This window comes from Podarcis gaigeae (assembly GCF_964106915.1).
Source record: "Podarcis gaigeae genome assembly, chromosome: 16".
Taxonomy (NCBI): Eukaryota; Metazoa; Chordata; class Lepidosauria; order Squamata; family Lacertidae; genus Podarcis; species Podarcis gaigeae.
In genome coordinates, this window is record NC_139693.1 from 356,443 (window position 1) to 377,939 (window position 21,497).

At 54.7% G+C, this 21,497-nt stretch overlaps 2 protein-coding genes across 2 annotated transcripts in view; one reads left to right on the top strand and one right to left on the bottom strand.

The window, feature by feature from the left end:
* The window catches only part of KIRREL1 (kirre like nephrin family adhesion molecule 1), a 100,942-nt gene extending 97,304 nt beyond the window's left edge, over window positions 1-3,638 (bottom strand). The window contains exon 1 of the mRNA XM_083715667.1: window positions 3,442-3,638. Coding sequence (XP_083571793.1) covers window positions 3,442-3,499 — 58 coding nt within the window. The 5' untranslated portion in view covers window positions 3,500-3,638. The remainder of the gene's footprint in view (window positions 1-3,441) is intronic.
* A 2,110-nt stretch (window positions 3,639-5,748) lies between these two features.
* The window catches only part of LOC310833251 (uncharacterized protein), a 79,999-nt gene continuing 64,250 nt past the window's right edge, over window positions 5,749-21,497 (top strand). The window contains exon 1 of the mRNA XM_083715834.1: window positions 5,749-5,900. The gene's annotated coding sequence lies outside the window, so the exon portion shown is untranslated. The remainder of the gene's footprint in view (window positions 5,901-21,497) is intronic.

Below are 21,497 nucleotides of genomic sequence, written 5' to 3' on the forward strand. Positions count from 1 at the left end.
TGCTCCTCCCCTCCCCCTCCTTTTTAATTATAAGGAATATGGTCACAGAGGGGAGGAGCTTGACAACGCAGCTTCCCCCCCCCCCCGCAAAAATTGAGTGGGATCTCAGCCAATGAAGGGCCCAGAGATTTCTACACACACACACACACACACACACACAATAATTCAGTCTCTCCCTCCCCAACACACACACAGAGCTTTCTTCAAAATAGGAATTTTTTTTGGGGGGGGGGAGATTATAGCATTTTAAAGAGAAACACAGTTTGGGACCCCCACCCCATCAGAAGACATCCTTTTCCCTTTTAGCTAGGGGCTTGAAATATTGCAATAATAGGTCTGCCGCCAATGCTAGCCATGCTCATGAGTTGTATTCCAACTCGGAGAATTGTGGAGTTGCCAGGGACCCCCAAAGGTCTTCTAGTCCAGCCCCTTGAAAAACCTCCAGTGAAGGAGAGTCCTCCGCCTTCCCTGGGAGTCCCTTTCACAGCCAAACAGCTCAGTTCTGCTCAAGAGTAGACCCACTGAAATCAGTGGACCCAAGTTAGTGGCTTGTGTGTTCCAATTCACTGGGCTTTACTCGGGAGGAAGACTAGAATTGGACCCCATCCAATGGAACTGAAGGGAATGTCTGTATTAGGTCCATTAATTCCAATGGGCCTACTCAGACTAATAGGGTAACAGACCATAAAGAGAGCCTGCTGGGTCAGGGCAATGACCCATCCGGTCTCGGAGGGGCCAACCAAATGCCCCTTTTGGCAAACTCACAGGCAGAATCTGAACTCAGGACTCCTTTCCACTGCTGCGCATTCAGGAGCATAGCTGCCTCCAGTTGTTTAGGCAGACAATAGCCACTGGGGCAAACAGTAGCCCAAGATGGCCTCCTTCCTCCTCTCTTAATTCACCCAGTCCTCTTTCAAAGCCACCACTGCCTCCTGCAGCAGGGAGTTCCACGGGTTAACCATGCACCACGTGATCCTCTCACAGACTATCCTAAAGTCAAGGATGTCACTCCAAAAAAGACAAAAATCCGCACCCGGCCAAAAGCAGCCTTGCCCACAATCCTGCCAGCCTTTGTGGCGTCCCAGGGTAGATTGCCACTGAAAGGGGAGGCTCTATTAGTATGTTGCACAGGGAACCTTCCTCTTCCTCCGTTCCACAGCAGCAGTGGCCCAAGGCGACATCCCCTGCCCCACTCAGCTCTACTCTGCTGGCCTTCTGCAAGCCAAGCAGCTTCCCTCCTCTTTCTTTTCAAGGTTTCACCCACCGCTGTCCACCTAGTTCAAGCACAACAGACTCCAGAACAGGGACCCAGAGCTTTTGTACACACAACACATAGAGGGCAGTGTGGTGTAGTGGTGAGAGCATCAGACTAGGGCCCGAGACACAACAGGGTTTGAACCAGGAATAACAGCTCAGCAGGTAGAGCATGAGACTCTCAGGGTTCTGGATTCGAGTCCCAGCTTGGGTGAATGATTCCTGCTCTGCAGCGGGTTGGTCTAGATGACCCTCGTGGTCCCTTCTAACTCTAAGACATCTTCCCATTTGGCCCTGGGTGCAAATTTGGGCCCAGTCTCTATCCTTCTCGGACTGACCTACCTGGCAAGGTTGTTGTGGGGGTTAAAAGGGGAGGGGGGAGACCCGGGCATGCTCAGCTCAGAGAACAAAAGGAGGGATATCAAGGCAATAGATGAGGCGGGTAAAGGGGGTGGGGAACCCGCGCCCCCCCAATGCTGCTGAACTACAACGCCCCCTTCCACCCCCAGGAGTTGTGGGGAGTGGCAAAGCTCCCCCCCAACAAGCCCTTGGCAACCGCATCCCACCAGGCTGGGGGCGGCGAGGCGCTCAGCCCCCCACCCCGAATCTGCAGAGAAGACGGCGGAGGTACGGCCATCAGCGCTGATTCAACTGCCCCCCCAGCGCCCCCCGACCCCCAAACCGGCACCAGGCGCTCTCACCCCCCTCCCTCGTTTTCTCTCTTCTCCAGCCCCCCCACCCGCCCCCCAAGTTTGGGCCACGACCAGCTCCATCCTCGCTCGCAACGAGGAGCCACAAGTCCCTCCTCCACACCAACAGCGCCCCCCAGGACCACATCTTTTCCGGCGCGCGCCTCGGAAAGAATTCTCCCACTCCGGCTGGATTGGGAGGCAGTGGCGGGGGGGGCGAGGTTTGGGTGCCTGGGAAATCCCCCCCCATCCTAACCTATTCCCCCCTCCCCCTCTCTCCTCCTCCCCCCCCCCCGCTTCACATCTCCTCCCCCTGACATGTTTTTAACTTTCCTGGAGGCTCCAAAAATGAAAAGGGGAGGGGGAAAAACACATTTCCCTCCTCCTCCTCCTCCCCCTGGGATCCCTCAAACATCGCCCCCCCCCCGCGCACCCTGATCGAGTCACTTTCACTTTTTCCATCTCTCTCTCTCTCTGCCCCCCCCCCCATCCGCAAATGAAACCCTTTAAAGCCCTTTCGGCCTCAACTTTTTCCCCACATCAGCCAACCCCCCCCCCCCGAGTTTGGCTTCCAAATGTGGGGCGGGTGTGAGATGGAAGAAGGGAGATGGGCTTTGTTTTGGGGGGTGGGGGGCTGCTGGCTCGTCTCTCTTTCCGGATGGAGGTTCCTCGCGAGTCAGGATCTCCTCCACCGCCCCGCAATCACACAGAGATCAAGGCTCCTTCCTCGCGAGTAACGCGGTCTTTCGAAGGCTGCGGATTGCCTGGGAGCGAAGCCCACAAAGCAGGGAGCGAGGAGGATCGGGAGAAAACGTGGCTGGATCCGCCGCCTTCCTCGCCCGCGATGCGCGAGCCTAGAGGACCGATCCACCGCTCGGATCCCGATCCTACTTTTTTTGGGGGGGGGAGTGGGGGGCTTCATCCAGTCAACTTCGCCCTCGCCCTCCAAACAGGCCCGATCCCTTTCCCCCCGGATTCTTTAACGCTCGTTTCGCTCCCGCCCCGGCCGCAGAATCGGGGCCCCCGTTTTTAAAATACCTCTCCGCCCAAAAAACCATCAGCTTCCGCGGAGTTTCCCCTTCTGTTTACACCCGTTGCAAATCCGAAGCGGGCCGGGAGCGACTCTCATTCCTTCCTTCCGCCCCCCCCAAACTCCCCTCCTCGGAAGCAACGACGCTCATCCCCCCCCATTTCAATCCGACTGCACCCCCTTTCCACGATTAGCACTACAAATACAGAGCCTCCCCCAAAAAAACAACCCCCCGTGGGAACGCGCCTCTCCTTTCTGGGGGTGTCCTGGCTGGGATCCGCTCCACACTTTTCCTAAATCTCTCCCCCCCCCCTCCAAGTTTTTCTCCCCCGGAGGGGAGCGAAAAACCTCGCCTCTCCCCGGCGCGCAGCGAGCGGAACAAGCCAGCCTGGGTTCTGCGCTGCCGTCGAGGCGCAAAACAAGCGAGAGAAAAGTCTCTCTCCGCTCCGAATCCGGCTCCGGATTTACCTTGGGCGAAAGCGGCGTCGGCTCCCGTGAAGGCCCACAGGACGGCCAGGACCAGCATCGCTCCCGGAGGGCCGGCCGGGGTCCGTCGCTCGCTCGCTCGGGGCTCCGTCGTCCGCCCAGCAGCTCCGCCGCCGCCGCCACCAGCAAGTCCGGCGGGGGACCCGCTCCGCTCCGGCTCCGGCGCCTCTCCTGGTAGCACAAAAGGCGGAGGAAGGAGGAGGAGGAGGAGAGAGGGAGGGAGGGAGGCAGAGAGGAGGGAGGGAGGGAAGAAGGAGCGCGCCGGGAACCACTTTGGGATGGAGGGAGGAGGAAGAGGAGGAGAAGAAGAGAGCGAAGCAGGCAGCGCCGGGGGAAGGGAGAGAGGCGCTCCGGATTGGCCTCCGGGGGAGGAGCGGGCGGAGGAGGCGCCGAGGCGCAACCCGCTTCCCAGCCAACTTGGGCAAAGTTCTGGCACGTGTGGACGCGGCTCGGCAGGGGAGGCCCCGATCCGGATTTACGCCCGTGTAAAGGTTCCTCAAAGGGACGCGGGTGGCGCTGTGGGTTAAACCACAGAGCCTAGGACATGCCGATCAGAAGGTCGGCGGTTCGAATCCCCGTGACGGGGTGAGCTCCCGATGCTCGGTCCCTGCTCCTGCCCATCTAGCAATCCGAAAGCATATCAAAGTGCAAGTAGATAAATAGGTACCGCTCTGGCGGGAAGGTAAACGGCGTTTCCATGCGCTGCTCTGGCTCGCCAGAAGCGGCTTAGTCATGCTGGCCACATGACCTGGAAAAACTGTCTGCGGACAAACGTCGGCTCCCTCGGCCTGTAAAGCGAGATGAGTGGCGCAACCCCAGAGTTGTCCACAACTGGACTTAACGGTCAGGGGTATCTTTACCTTTACCTTTAGTCTAGCTGTGGCCTAAACCACAGAGCCTAGGCCTTGCCGATCGGAAGGTCGGCGGTTCAAATCCCCGCAGTGGGGTGAGCTCCTGTTGTTCGTTCCCAGCTCCTGCCAACCTAGCGGTTCAAAAGCACTTCAAAGTGCAAGTAGATAAATAGGTACCGCTCTGGCGGGAAGGTAAACGGTGTTTCCGTGCGCTGCTCTGGTTCGCCAGAAGCGGCTTAGTCCTGCTGGCCACATGACCCGGAAGCTGTACGCCGGCTCCCTTGGCTAGTAAAGCGAGATGAGCGCCGCAACCCCAGAGTCGGTCGCAACTGGACCTAAAGGTCAGGGATCCCTTTACCTTTATCTTTAAAGGCTCCTCAGGCATAGGCCTTACAGATGGGGCTGTTGGGGACATTGGCCTTCTCCAACCTGGCGCCCTCCAGATGTGAGAATGACGGAAGTGAAGAGACCCTCAGGGTCGTCCAGGCTGGCCTCACGGAGATGCCATGTGGTTGGATGGCAAAGGGGCGGAGGGATGATGAATTCAGCCTCTGGGGTGGTCGACTTGGGCTGGCAGCCGCTGGCCTGGGTTCCAGGTGGCGCTGCTGCTCCTTCCCTGCTTGGAAGCAGGGACTTTCTGCCTGGGAAGCAGCTGCCCTGCCTGCTGAGCTGCACCTTTCTTCCAAAGAAATAAAGTAAGATTCTAGTCCTCATGGTTCTAAGTAAAGGGCTGGTTTGAACAGGAGCCTAGGAAGCTGCCTTCCCGGGTGGGAGGAAATCCCATGGATCTCAATGGCAGCTACTCCCGAGTAAGCCTGAATGTTCGCCAGCAGGGAGCATGGGGCATGTCCAATTCTCTGTGCACAAAGCACTCCCTGTGCAGATCAGCTGAGGATCAGTCTGATGACTGGCAGGAAAACCAGGCCTACGTTTCAAGGGTCAAGGTTTGCCTTCCTGGCCCATTTGGATCCAGAATTGGCCTCCACAGGCACTTACGGACTCATTGTTAGAACCGTGTTTATGGAAGGCAATCTTTCTTGGCTACGAGGGATCGCCAAAGAAGAAGATCTTGAGAGCAAAGTACCTTCTTGATGTTCGTTTGTTTATTACAGGACTGTTGTTGTTGTTGAGTCGTTTAGTCGTGTCTGCCTCTTTGTGACGCCCTGGACCAGAGCACGCCAGGCCCTCCTGTCTTCCACTGCCTCCCGCAGTTTGGTCAAACTCATGCTGGTAGCTTCGAGAACACTGTCCCACCATCTCGTCCTCTGTCTTCCCCTTCTCCTTGCGCCCTCCAACTTTCCCAACATCAGGGTCTTTTCCAGGGAGTCTTCTCTTCTCATGAGGTGGCCAAAGTCTTGGAGCCTCAGCTTCAGGATCTGTTCTTCCAGTGAGCACTCAGGGCTGATTTCCTTCAGAATGGAGAGGTTGGACCTTCTTGCAGTCCATGGGACTCTCCAGAGTCTCCTCCAGCACCAGAATTCAAAAGCATCCATTCTTCGGCGATCAGCCTTCTTGATGGTCCAGCTCTCACTTCCATACATCACTACTGGGAAAACCAGAGCTTTAACTATAAGGACCTTTGTTGGCAAGGTGATGTCTCTGGTTTTTAAGATGCTGTCTAGGTTTGTCATTGCTTTTCTCAGGACTACTCCACCTTTACAGGACTACTCCACCTTTTTTCTCCAAGCAGGTCAAGGTGACTTCTCCCCTCACCCATTTTATCCTCTCAACAGCCCTGTGAGGTAGGTGAGACTGACCCAAAGTCACCACAGTGAGCTTCATGGCCGTTGGGACCTGGGTCTCTCCCAGATCTTAGCTCAACACCCTAACCACTACACTGCACTATCTTGCTTGGAGCGGGTGGCAACCAGACATAGGGGTTCAAGTCCAGGTTCCCAGGCCCATTTTACTTGAGAGTAAAGCTCCTTGATGTGACTTGATCAGAAGGTTTGTGAGCTTTTTTTGTGGGGCAGGGGAGAAAAACCATGGCTACATTCCTGCGTTTCCTGGGAGTAAGTCGTCTCCCCCATCACATTTAAAAGACACCTGGGATCTGGCTCTGGAGCCCCGTGTCGCTTTCAGACAGGAGTTCCCCGGATCATTTGGGGACGGGTGTCCAGGCGCCATCTGGGTTGCCGAAATCTGTCTGAGGAGTTTAGTGATGATGGGCGTCTCTTGAGGACTCTCCAGGCATCTCTGAATCACCTCCAGAGGCCGAAGAAGGCAGAGAATTAAGACATTCGGCGCAGACAAAGGTTCCTCCAGCTGAAGGCAATTCAAAGTTTATTTCCCTCCTTGCAAAGGCAGTTCTCTCGCGCTCTCTCTGACCTCCCAGGGGGGTTCCTGCACAACCTTTCTGGTACTTTGCTGCTGGATTTTCACCTCAAAGGGGTTTCCCTGGGTCTGGGACCAGATGCCCTCTGAACTGCGCAGCTCCTGGAGGCAACTGGAGGGTGACTGGGGTGCGCATGGTGAGAGCATCATTGTCCAGTATACCTGAAGGAGCGTCTCCACCCCCATCGTTCTGCCCGGACACTGAGGTCCAGCTCCGAGGGCCTTCTGGCAGTTCCCTCACTGCGAGAAGCCAAGTGGTACCTTGGGTTACATGCGCTTCAGGTTACAGACTCCCGCTAACCCAGAAATAGTACCTTGGGTTAAGAACTTTGCTTCAGGATGAGAACAGAAATCATGCAGCGGCGGCGCAGCGGCAGCAGGAGGCCCCATTAGCTAAAGTGGTGCTTCAGGTTAAGAACAGTTTCAGGTTAAGAACGGACCTCCGGAACGAATTAAGTCTTAATCCGAGGTACCACTGTGCAGGGAACCAGGCGGAGGGCCTTATTGGTGGTGGCACCCACCCTGTGGAACGTCCTCCCACCAGATGTCAAAGAGAACAATTACCAGACTTTTAGAAAACATCTGAAGGCAGCCCTGTTCAGGGAAGCTTTTAATGTTTGATGCATTATGGTATTTTAATATTTTGTTGGAAGCCGCCCAGAGTGGCTGGGGAAGCCCAACCAGATGGGCGGGGTATAAATAACAAATTCTTCTTCTTCTTCTTCTTCTTATTCTTCTTCTTCTTCCTCCTCCTCCTCCTCCTCCTCCTCCTCTCAAGCCTGTGCAGAGTATCTCACATCTGGGAGAGGAAAGGGCCAGATTTTAAGGCCCACCCCTTCTCTCCTTGCAGGGTTGAAGGCATCTTCCCACAGGCAACAGCAGAGAGAGAGAGACAGACCCTTCTTACCTGGGCAATCTCATCCAAGGTGGGTCTCCCTGAAGGAGCATCTCCCCCCACTGCCATCATCCAGCCTGGACCCTGAGGTCCTCCTTCGAGGGTCCCCTGCAAGAAGTGAAGTTCCAGAGAACCAGGCAGAGGGCCTTCTTGGCGGCCAGATGGCGAGGAGATAAAGAGTTACATCATTTTTAAAAGACACCCGAAGGTCCAGGGATGTTTTTAGTGTGTGGTGTTGTATTGTGTTTTTAGTATTTTTTGCAGGGAGCCTCCCCCAAGCCAGGCCTTGAGTGGAAAGACACCAGCCCCCTCGCACACCCCCCCCCACACCCACGGGTTGTGGTGTTCAGTACGACAAGCCACCACAAATCTGAGCCGTGCCAAAGGGGCCCTGATGTTGGTAGAGGGCCAGCGTGCCAGTCAGCACCGTCCCAGCACCGTTCCTGCCAGTCCGACCCCTCCCCACAAAAATCCCACCACACCACTAGATTCCTGCATCTGCCCTTCCCTGTGTTTCCGTTTGGACCCATCCCAAAGTTCTGCCCGCCACCCGCCCAGCTGGTTGGCATATAATTTATATCCCACTTCTCCTCCAAGAAGCTCAAAGTGCCAGGCGATGTTCTCCCCATCTGATCCCCATGACCCCCCCACCCCAAGTGAGGCTGAGAGGCAGTGACCTGCCCCAGCTTCACTCCTGGCGACTGAGGATTTGAACCCCGGACTCCTGGGTCCCAGCCCGGCGCTCTAACCACTAGGCGACACTGCGCCACGTTCCTCCGGGCTCCCACCCGCTATTTCCCGCAAACCGCCCCCCCCAGAGGAAACATCGAAGCAAGGGACGTCTTCTCTGAAGCGGCCGACCCTCTCCTGCCCCGCCTCGCCGCCTCGCCTCGCTTCCCCGGCTATTGGCTGGCGGAGAGAATTCTGGATTTCTCCTCTGGTTTGCTTTGCCCCAGGCGGTGGTCTCCATGGCAACGCGGCTGCATCCCCCCCCCCACCGCCAAATCCCCAGAAGGGGGCTTGGAAGAGGCAGGGAGGGGGGAGCAGAGAGGGGATTAATTCTCCTCCTGCGACCCCCCCCCCGCCTGCCCACTAGGCTAAACCAACCTGGACGGAGCAAAAACTTTGACCTTCCCTTTGATCTGGAAGTTAGGAGCGCGCAGGGGGTCTCTGGAAGCTCACTGCTGCTCTCTGGCGGCCAGAGAGGGGCATGGCGGCCTCTGGCGGAAAGCAGCAAATATGAGTCTTCGCTCGCGTCCGCACGCCCCACCCCGAGAGCGCGCAGCTCCCCTCTCCCCCCCCCCCGAAGGATCCTGGGAAGCGTAGTTTGCCAGGGATGCTGGGGGTCGCGGCTCTGTGAGGGGTGGGCTAGAGTTCCTGGGATACTCTGGAGGGACCCAGAGAGCCCTTGTGGCTGACAGCCCTCTCCGCCTCCTCTGTGAATTGGCCTGATCCTCTGTTAAAGCCACCCGGGTTGGTGGCCGTGGCTGCCTCCAGTGGGAGGGAGTTCCGCAGTCTAACCCTGTGCTGCGTGAAAAAAGGGGCTTTCTTTTTTCCATCTTGAATCTGCCAACATCCAGCTTCCATGGATGTCCACCAGTTCGAGTGTTAGGAGAGAGGGAGGAAAACTTCTGTCCCCTTTCTCCACACCAGGCACAATTTTATAAACTTTTATCATGTCTCCTCTGATTTGCCTCTTCTCCAAACCAAAAAGTCCCAAGTGTTGCTATCTTTCCTCATAGGAGAGGGGCTCCATTCCTTTGATCATTTGGGTAGGACTTGCCGATCAGAAGGTCGGTGGTTTGAATCCCCGCGATGGGGTGAGCTCCCGTTGCTCGGTCCCTGCTCCTGCCAACTTAGCAGTTCGAAAGCACGTCAAAGCGCAAGTAGATAAATAGGTACCACTCCAGCGGGAAGGTAAATGGCATTTCCGTGCGCTGCTCTGGTTCACCAGAAGCGGCTCCAGTCCTGCTGGCCACATGACCCGGAAGCTGTACGCCGGCTCCCTCGGCCAGTAAAGCGAGATGAGCGCCGCAACCCCAGAGTCGGCCACGACTGGACCTTTTACCTTTACCTTTCACACACTGCATTGAAAGCCCTTGGCTCCCCTTTTGTGTGTGTGTGTATACACCCATGCCACATCAAGGAGCTTCACACACACACATATATGATATACAATGTCCAGACTCATTTTCTTTCCTTTCATTAACATATAACTGAGAATATACCTACAATCTCATGCTTATTCACTTTGTTCCTGCACAGGATTCTCCCTGTTAACATTTTGGGATCTTCCTCTGTCTGCTTCACTTCAGGCAGATCACCCTGACAGGCACTCAGGATCCTGAATAAACCTCTCTCTCTCAGCCATTCTCCCTCACACACAGAGAGAGAAGAGCAGAAAAGGCAGTTAAAAAACGACAGTTGCTGGAATAACAGTCACAACGGAATGGAATGCCTTTCCCATGTGACTCACAGTCAGCCAATCACATGAGAGAGCTGCGGCCAAAGGAAAAACCCCATGTCAAAAAATACACAGCAAATCCCATTCTCCTTAACACCCCCTGGAAGGATCTTGAGAAGCAGTTTTTCGGGATGCTGGGAACGACAGCTCTGCAAGCGATAAACTCCTGGGATTCTTTAAATGTCTGAAATCCTGGGCAGCCTCTGCCAGCCAGGGATGGCCGGAATCCCTAGATGGCACCTTCCTGCTTTTCTCTTTAAAGCAGCCTTTTCATCTGCACCATGAGGACTGGAATCTTACTTTAGCATAAAGGGAAGGGCTGCAGCTCGGTGGTCAGAGCATCTGCTTGGCGTGCAGAAGGTCGCAGGTTTGATCCCAGGCAACACCTCCAGGTAGGACTGGGAGAGACCCCTGAGCCCCAAATCCCGAAGAGCTACTGCCGTTCAGTGTTGACAGTATTGAGCTGGGTGGGACCAGTGACTTAGGATATTTTTAAGTCCCCTTCTTATGATCCTCCTGGCTTTTGTGGTGCAGGTGGAAGGCAAGAAGAGGAGATTGTTCAGCCACGGCCCTTGTGTTCTCCCACTGCCCAGCACATGTAATTAACTTTTTAATTCATTGGTCAATCAATTAACAGCCAAGTAGGGGGGCTGCCTTCTCGCCAGAAATGAGCTTTCTCTTTCAGGCTAAATCACAGAAGATGGAGCCAGCTTGTTTTCTGCTGCTCCAGGGAGTAGGAGCTAAGCAAGCGGATTCAAAACGCAAAGAAGGAGACTCCAAGTAAACACCCGGCTGGGATTCTGTAGCTGGGATTGCTGCATTGCAGAGGGCTGGGCTAGATGACACTTGGAGATCCCTTCCAGTTCTGCAATTTTGGGATTCTTTGAAATAAACCACACTTTTAAAAGTGTGACAAAGAAAAAAGGCCAGTGTTATAGTTGGCAGCCCTCAATATAGTTTAGAAAGAAGCACATTTGGCACTCAGGAGACCTCACACCCCCTTTCACGGAGAAATGGGCTTCTCGCGCAGGCGGCAGATGGACCACACGGTCTCCTGGCAAAGGAGCTGTCCGAAAAAGCAACATCAGCTCCTCGACCCGTTTTGCTGGTTTTGTCCTTGAGCAAAGCTGCTCCAGAATGCCATGCTCCCATTCCCACACTTTGCGCTGCGGAAAGCTGGACCTCCTAGGCTCGCTCGCCTTTCCTGTCTCGCCTCCTTCACACGGATCTGGGACCAGCAGAGGGTTATTTTTAGACAATTAGCTGTGTCAGTTGAACTAAGTGAACAGGTGAGGCAGGAATAATTTGCTCGAGGGAAAGATGGTAGGGGAGAGGGGAGGAAAGAGAGATGTCGGAAAGGTTTGCTCTACGGAAGATGAGCCGGCAGACGAGGGCCTGTTCACACAGCCACGTGGGAGACAGGTGGGCAGCAACCACGTTCGTGGTAGGCTGAGCATCTCACAGGACCACGTTCGGAGGCAGCGACATCTCTGAACAGCAGTTGCTTGAAATGGCCGGAGGGGAGAGGGCTCTTAAATACTGGCTCCCAAACTGGTTGGCCACTGTAAGAACCGGACATTGAACTAGACGGAACCCCTTTGGCCTGTTTCAGCAGCTGGGCTCTATTCATGGAGCCTCCAGGTCCAGGGGCAGTCTACCTTAAGGACATTTGACCACTGTGAGAACAGGAGGCTGGACTAGATGGGCAGATGAGAAGATTCAGCAGTCCTGGCTTGTGTATTTATAGAACCTCCCAGGCCAGGGACAGTGATGGGCACTTTGCCCATCTGTAGAGGAATCACCTTGCCAACAAAGGTCCGTATAGTTCAAGCTCTGGTTTTCCCAGTAGTGATGTATGGAAGTGAGAGCTGGACCATAAAGAAGGCTGATCGCCGAAGAATGGATGCTTTTGAATTCTGGTGCTGGAGGAGACTCTTGAGAGTCCCATGGACTGCAAGAAGATCAAACCTCTCCATTCGGAAGGAAATCAGCCCTGAGTGCTCACTGGAAGGACAGATTGTGATGCTGAGGCTCCAAGACTTTGGCCACCTCATGAGAAGAGAAGGCTCCCTGGAAAAGACCCTGATGTTGAGAAAGATGGAGGGCCCAAGGAGAAGGGGATGACAGAGGACGAGATGGTGGGACAGTGTTCTCGAAGCTACTAGCATGAGGGAGGCAGTGGAAGACAGGAGGGCCTGGCATGCTCTGGTCCAGGGGGTCACAAAGAGGCAGACACGACTAAACGACTCAACAACAACAACAAGAGGAATTGTGTGGTGTTTCTGCGAGATGCAGCAGTTAAGAGGACATCATTGCCTCATAAGAGGAGCCTGATGGGTGTGACCAGCAACCCATTTAATGGAGCATCCAGTTTTCACAGTGGCCAAGCAGAGGTTGGTTGAGGAACCTGGAATCTCAACCCAAGTGCAGCCACACTCCTGCATTTTTTGGCTTCCAGCAACTGGTATTTGAGAAACATTGCTTCCTCTGACCGTGAAGGCAGTGCAAAGCCATCCTGATTAGTAGCCATTAATAGTCGTCTCCTCCATGAATGTATCTAATCCCCTTTTAAAGCCATCCAGGTCGCTGGCCACTGCAGCTTCCAGTGGCAGGGAGTTCCGCAGTTGAACTATGCTTCCACCTGTCCTGACTCTTCCAACCCCCTCAGTAGAGTGCTTGGGTGTTTTAAGCCCTAATTCTACACCATATTTGCGCTCCAGTTCTGAGTCGACAAAGACTTTCCCACAACTGAGCCACCCTGAGGTCATCTGTCTGCACTTTCCCCAGGTGTCCTGGTGTGAGCCGCCCTTTGGCTTTTGCCCCCCGGCCGTTTCAAAGAAGCCTCCCCCTCCCCGCCAGCCACCAGGTCCAGCTGTCACGGAGCAGTGAGGTAAGAAACGAGCAAGACTAATGAATGCAATAACAGCCACTTAAAATAAAGTATGTTTTATTAAAAGCAATAATGGCTCCTCGTGTCACGGACGTGCCATGCGGTTTGCTGCCGGACCAAGAATGACAAATCGACAGTCCCCAGACCCCTCTGCCCTTGGGAGATCTCTGCGGCCGAGGATTTGGCTGCCTCCCATCCCAGGACTGAATATAAGAGTAGAAGGAGGACCTGCTGAATCAGGCAATGTCTCACCTGTTCTCACAGTGGCCAGTCACAGGGGAAGCCCCCGAGCAGGACCTGAGTGCAAGAGCAACTCTCCTCTTCTGGGATGGATTGATGGATGGATCGAGTTTTCTCACATGCTGCTTTTGCGCAACGAGCTCCGCCAAAAGTGGCTTGCGGCAAACATCCAAAACACCAAAGTGCGGAGCATCGGAAATGAAAAATATTCAAAATACAGAGCAGGCCTGTAAATTCAGAAATGAGAAAAAGCAACGATTTGGTGAACACAGAATAAATTCAATATCACAAAATGATCCAGCTTAATTACATAAATACAAAGCAAAACAAGAGCTCACCATTCCCTGGCCTGGTCTTGCTGTGCTGCAAGAAGCTTGGCCTAAATAAAGCACAGAGAGGAGAGAAAGATGACAGGCAGCAGCAGGAGGGCAGTGGTGGTCAGCCTCTTCTCCACCCTCCTGCAAGTCCAGCTGCTGGCCCATGTCTTAGAATCCTAGAGTTGGAAGAGTCCACCAGGGCCATCGAGTCCAACCCCCTGCCAAGCAGGAAGTCTTATCACACTGGGATTCAGAAGCCTTCACATTTGTCCAACCCTCTTTCAAAGCCATCCAAGTTGCTTACCATCCCTGCCTCCTGTGGCAGCGAGTTCTGCAGATCAACTCTCTTCTGCCTGTCCTGAATTTCCCAACACTGCCGTGCTTTGAGGGTGTAGTAGTACAGTTCTGAGATGGTGTGGGCACATGCACACACAACCCTCCTGTGTTGGCGGGGGCACCTGAGCAAATCGTGGGAAGCCGCCTTCTACCATCTCGTCCCTCTAGCCCAGTGTTGCCAACACGGGCTGGCAGCAGCATTTCAGGGATTCAGGCCAGGAGCCTCTCCCAGCCCAGCCTGGAGATGGATCAAACTGGGGTAAAGGTAAAGGTACCCCTGCCCGTACGGGCCAGTCTTGACAGACTCTGGGGTTGTGTGCCCATCTCACTCAAGAGGCCAGGGGCCAGCGCTGTCCGAAGACACTTCCGGGTCACGTGGCCAGCGTGACATCGCTGCTCTGGCGAGCCAGAGCCGCACGCAGAAACGCCGTTTACCTTCCCGCTGGTAAGCGGTCCCTATTTATCTACTTGCACCCGGAGGTGCTTTCGAACTGCTAGGTTGGCAGGCGCTGGGACCGAGCAGCGGGAGCGCACCCCGCCGCAGGGGTTCGAACCGCTGACCTTTCGATTGGCAAGTCCTAGGCGCTGAGGCTTTAACCCACAGCGCCACCTGCGTCCCCTCAAACTGGGGACCTTCTGCATAAACCAGGTGCTTGAACACTGAACTTGGCCCCATCTGTGGACTTGGGGAAATGGAGGGGCTGCCATGAGCCCGCTCTTGTTTTTTTTTTTTCCATTTTTTTATTCATTTTGTAACACAAATAAAAAACACAAAGAGAAAAGACAAACAATGCAAACAAATTTTTGTCATATCCTTATTTTCCTAAACATTGTTAAGTGGGCTTCCCCAAGTCCCGCCTATCTGATTTTCATTTTACTTCATCTTTAGCAGTTTACATATATCATAATTTCTAACCATCTTTTTTTTTTTAAATCACACTTAAAATAACTTCACCTTTTATCACTTACAAATAATACTAGTTTAAAATACCCTATCTTCTACTTCTAACCCTACAGCCTATATCAACTTCCAAAGCTATTCTAAGATTTAAATATTAGAATATTTTTTTCAAATATTCCTTAAACTTCTTCCAATCTTCTTCCACCGTCTCTTCTCTCTGGTCTCAGAGTCTCCCGGTCAGTTTGACAAGTGCCATATAATCCATCATCTTCATCTGCCATTCTTTGATAGTTGGTAAATCTTGTTTCTTCCAATTCTTCTCTAACAATATTCTCACAGCTGTTGTGGCATACAGAAAAAAAAGTAACATCCTTTTTGGGAATTTCACCCCCCACTATACCAAGTAAAAAGGCTTCTGGTTTTTTAATAAATGTGTTTTTCAACACTTTTTTCAATTCATTATAAATACTTTCCCAGATGTCTTTTACTAGGAGCCACTCCTAGGAGCAAAGAGGTCTTCACTCCCCCAATAAAATATTTGAGGGTGTGCGTGCACCACGTTATATGATCCATTATGCAGGGCGGGGCTCACCTGGGCCCCCCAATATTTGAATCAAGTTGGCACCCCTAGTGGCTACTAGCCACGGACGGTGTGTACTACTGCATTTCAGCAAATACTCTGAATGATACCAATAGCTGAGAACTGCAAGTGGGAGAGAGGGGCTGCTTTTGTGTTCAGACCCTCCTCTTGGGCTCCTGTTTGGGGGGGGGGGTCTGTTTGGCTGCTACTATGAAAACAGGGTGCTGGACAGGATGGGCCCCCTTTGGCCTGATCCAAAAATAATTATAAAATGATAGAAAGAGATTTTCTAGGCTAGAGAGTTTTCCTGGAACAGATGGACATCCAAGGAACCAGAACATTGAGAGATTTTAGTTACAGGTAGGTAGCCGTGTTGGTCTGCCATAGTCGGAACAAACAAACAAAAAAATTCCTTCCAGTAGCACCTTAGAGACCAACTAAGTTGGTTATTGGTATGAGCTTTTGTGAAGAAGTGTGCATACACAGGAAAGCTCATACCAATAACAAACTTCGTTGGTCTCTAAGGTGCTACTAAGGGACACAGGTGGCACTGTGGGTTAAACCACAGAGCCTAGGGCTTGCTGATCAAAAGGTCGGCGGTTCGAATCCCCACGACGAGGTGAGCTCCCGTTGCTTAGTCCCTGCTCCTGCCAACCTAGCAGTTCGAAAGCACGTCAAAGTGCAAGTAGATAAATAGGTACCACTCCGGCGGGAAGGTAAACGGCGTTTCCGTGCGCTGCTCTGGTTCACCAGAAGCGGCTTAGTCCTGCTGGCCACATGACCCGGAAGCTGCACGCCGGCTCCCTCAGCCAATAAAGCGAGATGAGTGCGGCAACCCCAGAGTCGGCCACGACTGGACCTAACGGTCAGGGGTCCCTTTCCCTTTAGCCATGTTGGTCTGCCATAGTCGGAACAAACAAACAAAAAAATTCCTTCCAGTAGCAACTTAGAGACCAAGTAAGTTTGTTATTGGTATTGTATCTGAAGAAGTCTGCATGCACACGAAAGCTCATACCAGTAACAAACTTACTTGGTCTCTAAGGTGCTGCTGGAAGGAATTTTTATTATTATTGGGAGATTCAGGAGAGATAACAGAAAATACTTCTCGCAGCACAAACTGTGGAACTCCCTTCCACTGGAGGCAATGGGGGTCACAAACCTAGATGGATTTTTAAAAGGATTGGGGAGCTGGTCTCACGGTCTGGAGCTGAGCGCTTCCATAGCCACCCTGCAGAGGGCAGTAGCGACACGCATTTCCCTAACCAATGGACCACACTGTCATTCCATGGGCAAAGATGGAAACCGTCTCTGTGTGTGGGGGGGAGCCCCCCAGAAGGCAACTCTGAATCGCGTTGCCAGTCAGGTGGGGGCTTTCTGAAGAGGGTCTCTTTTGGGAAGACTGGAGAATCAAATTAATCGGCTCGCCAGGCACAATTACGGGGAAGCCCGCGGTGTGAAATGCGCCAAAATTAAAACCCGCCGTGCAGGGAGCCGGGAGCCTGCCGCTTGCGCAGAGCTGGCTGCATCAGGTGGCGGAGGAAACGGGGCGGGGGGGGGGGGAGAAGCGGGTTCACCCGCAGTGCCAAGGAGACCCCCCCGGCCCCCGCTCCCATAATTCTCTCTCTCGCCCCTGGCCGGCCCTGGGCCCTGTGTGGGACTGGCAGCCTGGCCGTGTCAGCGTGGCTCTCTCGCTTCCTCGCAATAAAACGCATACAGAGCCATAAAACTGCAGGGCCGGAAGGGGACCCCAGGGTCATCTAGTCCAACCCCCTGCAATGCAGGAATCACCTTGGGACACGGGCAAGAAAAGCTGGGATGCGGGTACCAGGAAGGACAGAAATAGGTCAAAAGAGAGCGCATTTGAATTTTTGTGCATTCAATTATTTATCGGGAGCCGCCCCACTTAACTGCACGGCCTCCGCATAATGTTTTAGGACCTTGGACAGCTCTGGGGCTTTAGAGACCCCCGCCTGGTGCATTGAGGAGGCCACCATGTGAATGTCGTGCTTGCTGCCCTCTCAGCTTACGTGTCACCCTCCCCAACGGAGCACCGTCCAGGGCTCAAGAACGTCGGAAGAGCTCTGAATCAGGCCTAGGGGGCCGGTCCCAGTCGCTGGAAGCCGCTCTTGCGCTCAGGCTCTCGGGCTTCCCTTCGGGGCCCCTGGGTGGCCCCTGGCAGAGCAGAATGCTGTTCCGATGGAACCTCCAGGTCCAGAGGCAGTCTGTCTCGATTCCTGGCTTCTTAGGGTCATTTGGCCACGGTGAGGACAAGAGGCTGGGCTGGATGCTTCTTCCCCTGTGGCCTGATCCAGCAGCCAGACTCGCCACAGGGAGATCTACCGCGCTAGCAGAACCTCCATGCCCAGCGGCAGTCTACTTCTGAATGCCAGAGAGTGGGGGCCACACCACTGGAGAGCTGCCTTTTGGCGCACCTGCTTGGCCACCGGGCGAACAGGAGGCCGCGCGAGACGGGTCCTGATCCAGCAGGTTCTTCTTGCAAACCAGAAGCCGGGGAGCCAGTCCGGGCTCCCTTCTCGCCGCCTGCCTGCCTGCCTGCCTGCCTTCCCTCCCCGCCCTTCCTCCAGCGCCTCGGGCACAACAGGCTCCCCGCGCCGCGCGCCGAGCCCGATGAAAGCCCATCTGTGACAATCATCATAACAATCATGACGATATTTATACGGAGCCTAATGTCTCCGAGCACCCTCCAAGAAGCCACGCCGAGGCGGGCGCGGCGCCCGCGGCTCATTAAAGCAGCGCTTCGCCGCTCCGGGCGCCCGAGGAGAAAGAAGGGGAGGCGGGCGAGCGGGCGAGAGAAGGAAGGAAGGAAGGCGCTCATTACAGCTCCTCTCCTTGCCTCGCCAAGCGGAGAGTGGGGGGGGGGGGGAGAGCGCTTATCCCACCCCTCCCCACACCGCACTTGGCAGCCGGGGCCTCTGCTGCCCCCAGGGGACAGGACCGTGGAATGGTAGAGTTGGAAGGGACCCCCAAGGAGCATCTAGTCCAACCCGCTCCTGCAACGCGGGAATCGCAGCTAACCTGGAGGAGGAGGAGGAGTGGCAGGTTTTGTGCACCGCTGGAGAAAAAGCCTGGCGGGATCTGGCCCACGGGCTCGATTCACCAGCAGGAATCACCTACGCAAGCTTCGTGGGATCAGTGGAGCCCCCAGCAGGAAGCGGGGTTTTCTATCCAAATCACGGGTGGGAAGGATTAGGCCCCAAAGCGGGTGCAACAAATGCGAAGCTCTCTGCGTCTGGCGCCCGGGATGCTCTCCAAGCCACCGTCCCCCTTAGCCACAGCGCTTGCCCCAAGCCACGCCCCTCTCCCAGACCACGCCCCCATCTTTAGGTCACGCCCACATTCCCAGGCCACCGCTCTTGCTCCGCACCTTCTTTGAGTATTTTGACCTGGTTGGAATCTGTCCTTGAACGCAGACTAAACGCATCTTGCCCGCTTGGCTGGAGGATAGAGGGGTGGGGTGGGGGGGTGTAAATTAGCATATGTTGCCCCACCCACTTTGCTCCTGGCCCTGCCCCCCCAGTGGCATGTGCCCCCCTCCCACCGACTTGTCCATCAAGCCTGTCCATGCCAGGCAGTTTCTGGCGCTTCTATTCAAACTAGTCCCAAACGGTGAGGACTAGAACCTTGTTTTGGTTTTGGCTGAAGGGCCCCAGAACTGTGAGAACAGGATGCTGCGCTATGATCGCTCTTTGGTTGGCTCCAGTAGCCTGGCTCTTCTCGGGTTCTTATGGAGCCTCCAGGTGCAGAGGCAGTCTATCTGGATGCCCAGGTTCTCTTTAGCCCCTGCGAGCGGAGGATGCTGGACGAGACGGGCCCCCTTTGGCCCGATCCGGGCGCCTCTGCCGTCACTAGCAAATTGTGGGGTTCCCTCCCCCTTTTTTCCCGGGGACGCGAAGGCAAGCAGGGAAGAAAATGAAAGCCTTTTGACGCGGAGCAACAGGGAGCAAGGAAATAATTTGCAGGCTTCTCGGATGGCTTTGGGGACTGTGGCGCAGGAAGCGGGGCCTCCCCGACGAATAATTGGCAGGGCTGGAGGCCTCGGGCTCCGCGCCCGTCCCTCCGCGCGCTCTTCTTCGCAGGCAATTACCGGCTCTCCCTCCCCGGCGCCCGCTCGCCGTTCCTGCCGGGGTGACCTCCATTCTCTGGCAATTAACGGCTCGCCAAGAGGGAGGCTGCCAGGTAGAGCTCTTCCCGGCGGAGGGAGAGACTCATTAGGAGAGCGGCAGGTAATTGGAGCAGATGGAAGGAGGGGGAAATGAGGCTGGGGGCGCCCCAAGGCGGGGAGAGAGGGAACGGAGGAGGGGGGAGCCCCCCAACCCAAAATGCAAGCCCCGAACACGCACAAACAGGAACGCAGGAAGCTGCTTCAGGAAGAGCCAGGCTGCTGGTCCATCAGGCCCCGTGTTCTCTACTCTGACTGGCAGCTGCAGCCCAGGTTTTAAGGGCAAGAGACGCGCCCACCTGGAGATGCTGAGGGGGCTTCTGCAGATGCTCGTCCACCGACCTGCAGCCCCACCCCCTTCAATTTAAAGGAAGATTCCAGTCTTCCTGGTTCAAAACTTGAGGAGCTATTCTAAGATTGGTCCATCTGGCTTCATATTGTCCACACTGATTGGCAGCGGTGTCCGGGATTTAAGGGCAGGAGCTGTAAAAGAGCTGTGAATCAGCCAGGAGGGATTTGAACTCGCAGCCAGGAGCCCACCTCTTCTCTCTGAACCCCCAACTTTCTTGTCAATTGCCTTTTCTCCACCCACTGCCCCCAAACGGAATCCAAACCTTTCTGCAATGACAGCAGGCCTTCCTGGGCTGACTCTTTGCCTTCTCCTCCCTTCTCATTTGGGGGAGGGAGGAGAGAAAAGGGGGGTCTTCATTGGAAGACGCAGCCCGTTGCTGCAAGCGATTGCCACTAGAGGCTCATCCTGGAACTGCCACCCCCGTAAAAGGATATTTTTGAAAAATGCATTTCCATAACCATTTGCTAGAGGCAAATATGTCTCCTTCTGCCTCAGGGACAGCCTGGCCTTCGGGGGAGAGGAATCTGGAACCCCCCCAGGCAGAAATGATGGAAGTCTCAGGAAGATCACCCCAGGAGGGTGTGGAGATGGAAGGCTGTACCTGGAGAAAGAAGAGGGAGGGACTTCTCTTCTGGGTTCAAAGGAGAATCCAATGAACCTTAGAGGAGGAACTAGCCAAGATGAGAAACTAGGCTATTATGGTCTGGCCCCTTTGGCTAGCAAGTGGCATTTGCGATGTCAATACAAGTGTGAGATTTTTATGGCAGCGGAGGGAGGCAGAGCAACCCTCTCTCTCTCTCCCACTGCTGGAAGGAAGAGGAACTGACTTGTCCTTTCCAGAAGAAAAGGAGAGTGTGGTCCATTTCCAAACTCATGCACCAGCCTCCATCCCCAGTCGACTGTAGTAAACCAGGTCGAGAGGCCAAACTGCACACCCAGAAACTGCCCCCGTTGACCCAGGATAATCAGTCCCATTTTTAAAATCTATGGTGTAAAACAATTCCCTATGCTTCTGCTGATGCAACCGAGAATAGCCTTAGCTTTTTTTGCTGCTGCATCGCACTGTTCACTCATGTTGAGCTTGTGGTCCACCAAGACCCCTCAATCTTTGGTTTGTGCATCTGGTTCTTCCTGCCTAAGCGCAGAACCTGACATTTGTCCCTCTTGAAATTCGCTTTGTGAGGTCGGGCCCAGTTCTCCAATCTGTTGAGGCCATCTGGCTGAACGTGTGTCAGACGCCATCGTGCTGTATTTGTTCAGGGTTGTTGAGCAGACAGTGAGCAGCGGGTCGGACTGGGTGTCTTCTGAAGTCTGCTACTGCTTTAGAGATCCCCTTCAGGCGGCTCCTCCGGGGGTGGGGGGAGTGAAAAGAAGGCTAGTCAGGGCGGGAGGGAGCAGCGGAGCTGGGACCCTGCTTTGCCACCCCTCCCAAATCTGGCCCGAGGCCCTTGGTAGGCCTGGCCTTGCCTCCTGCGCTCTCCATCCCATGCCCAGACTCTTCTGCTTGGCCCTGCTCCCAAAACTCACAGGGGAGACCCAGTGCCAGGGCCTGACAAGTGCCAACGCCAGCTAAGCTGTCTGCCCCATGGGCCAGAGCTGCTTTGACGGAGGTGCCATCCACACACACACACACACACACACACACACACACACACCCTGCCCCATTCACCAATTCCTGGAACGCACTGCCATCTTCAG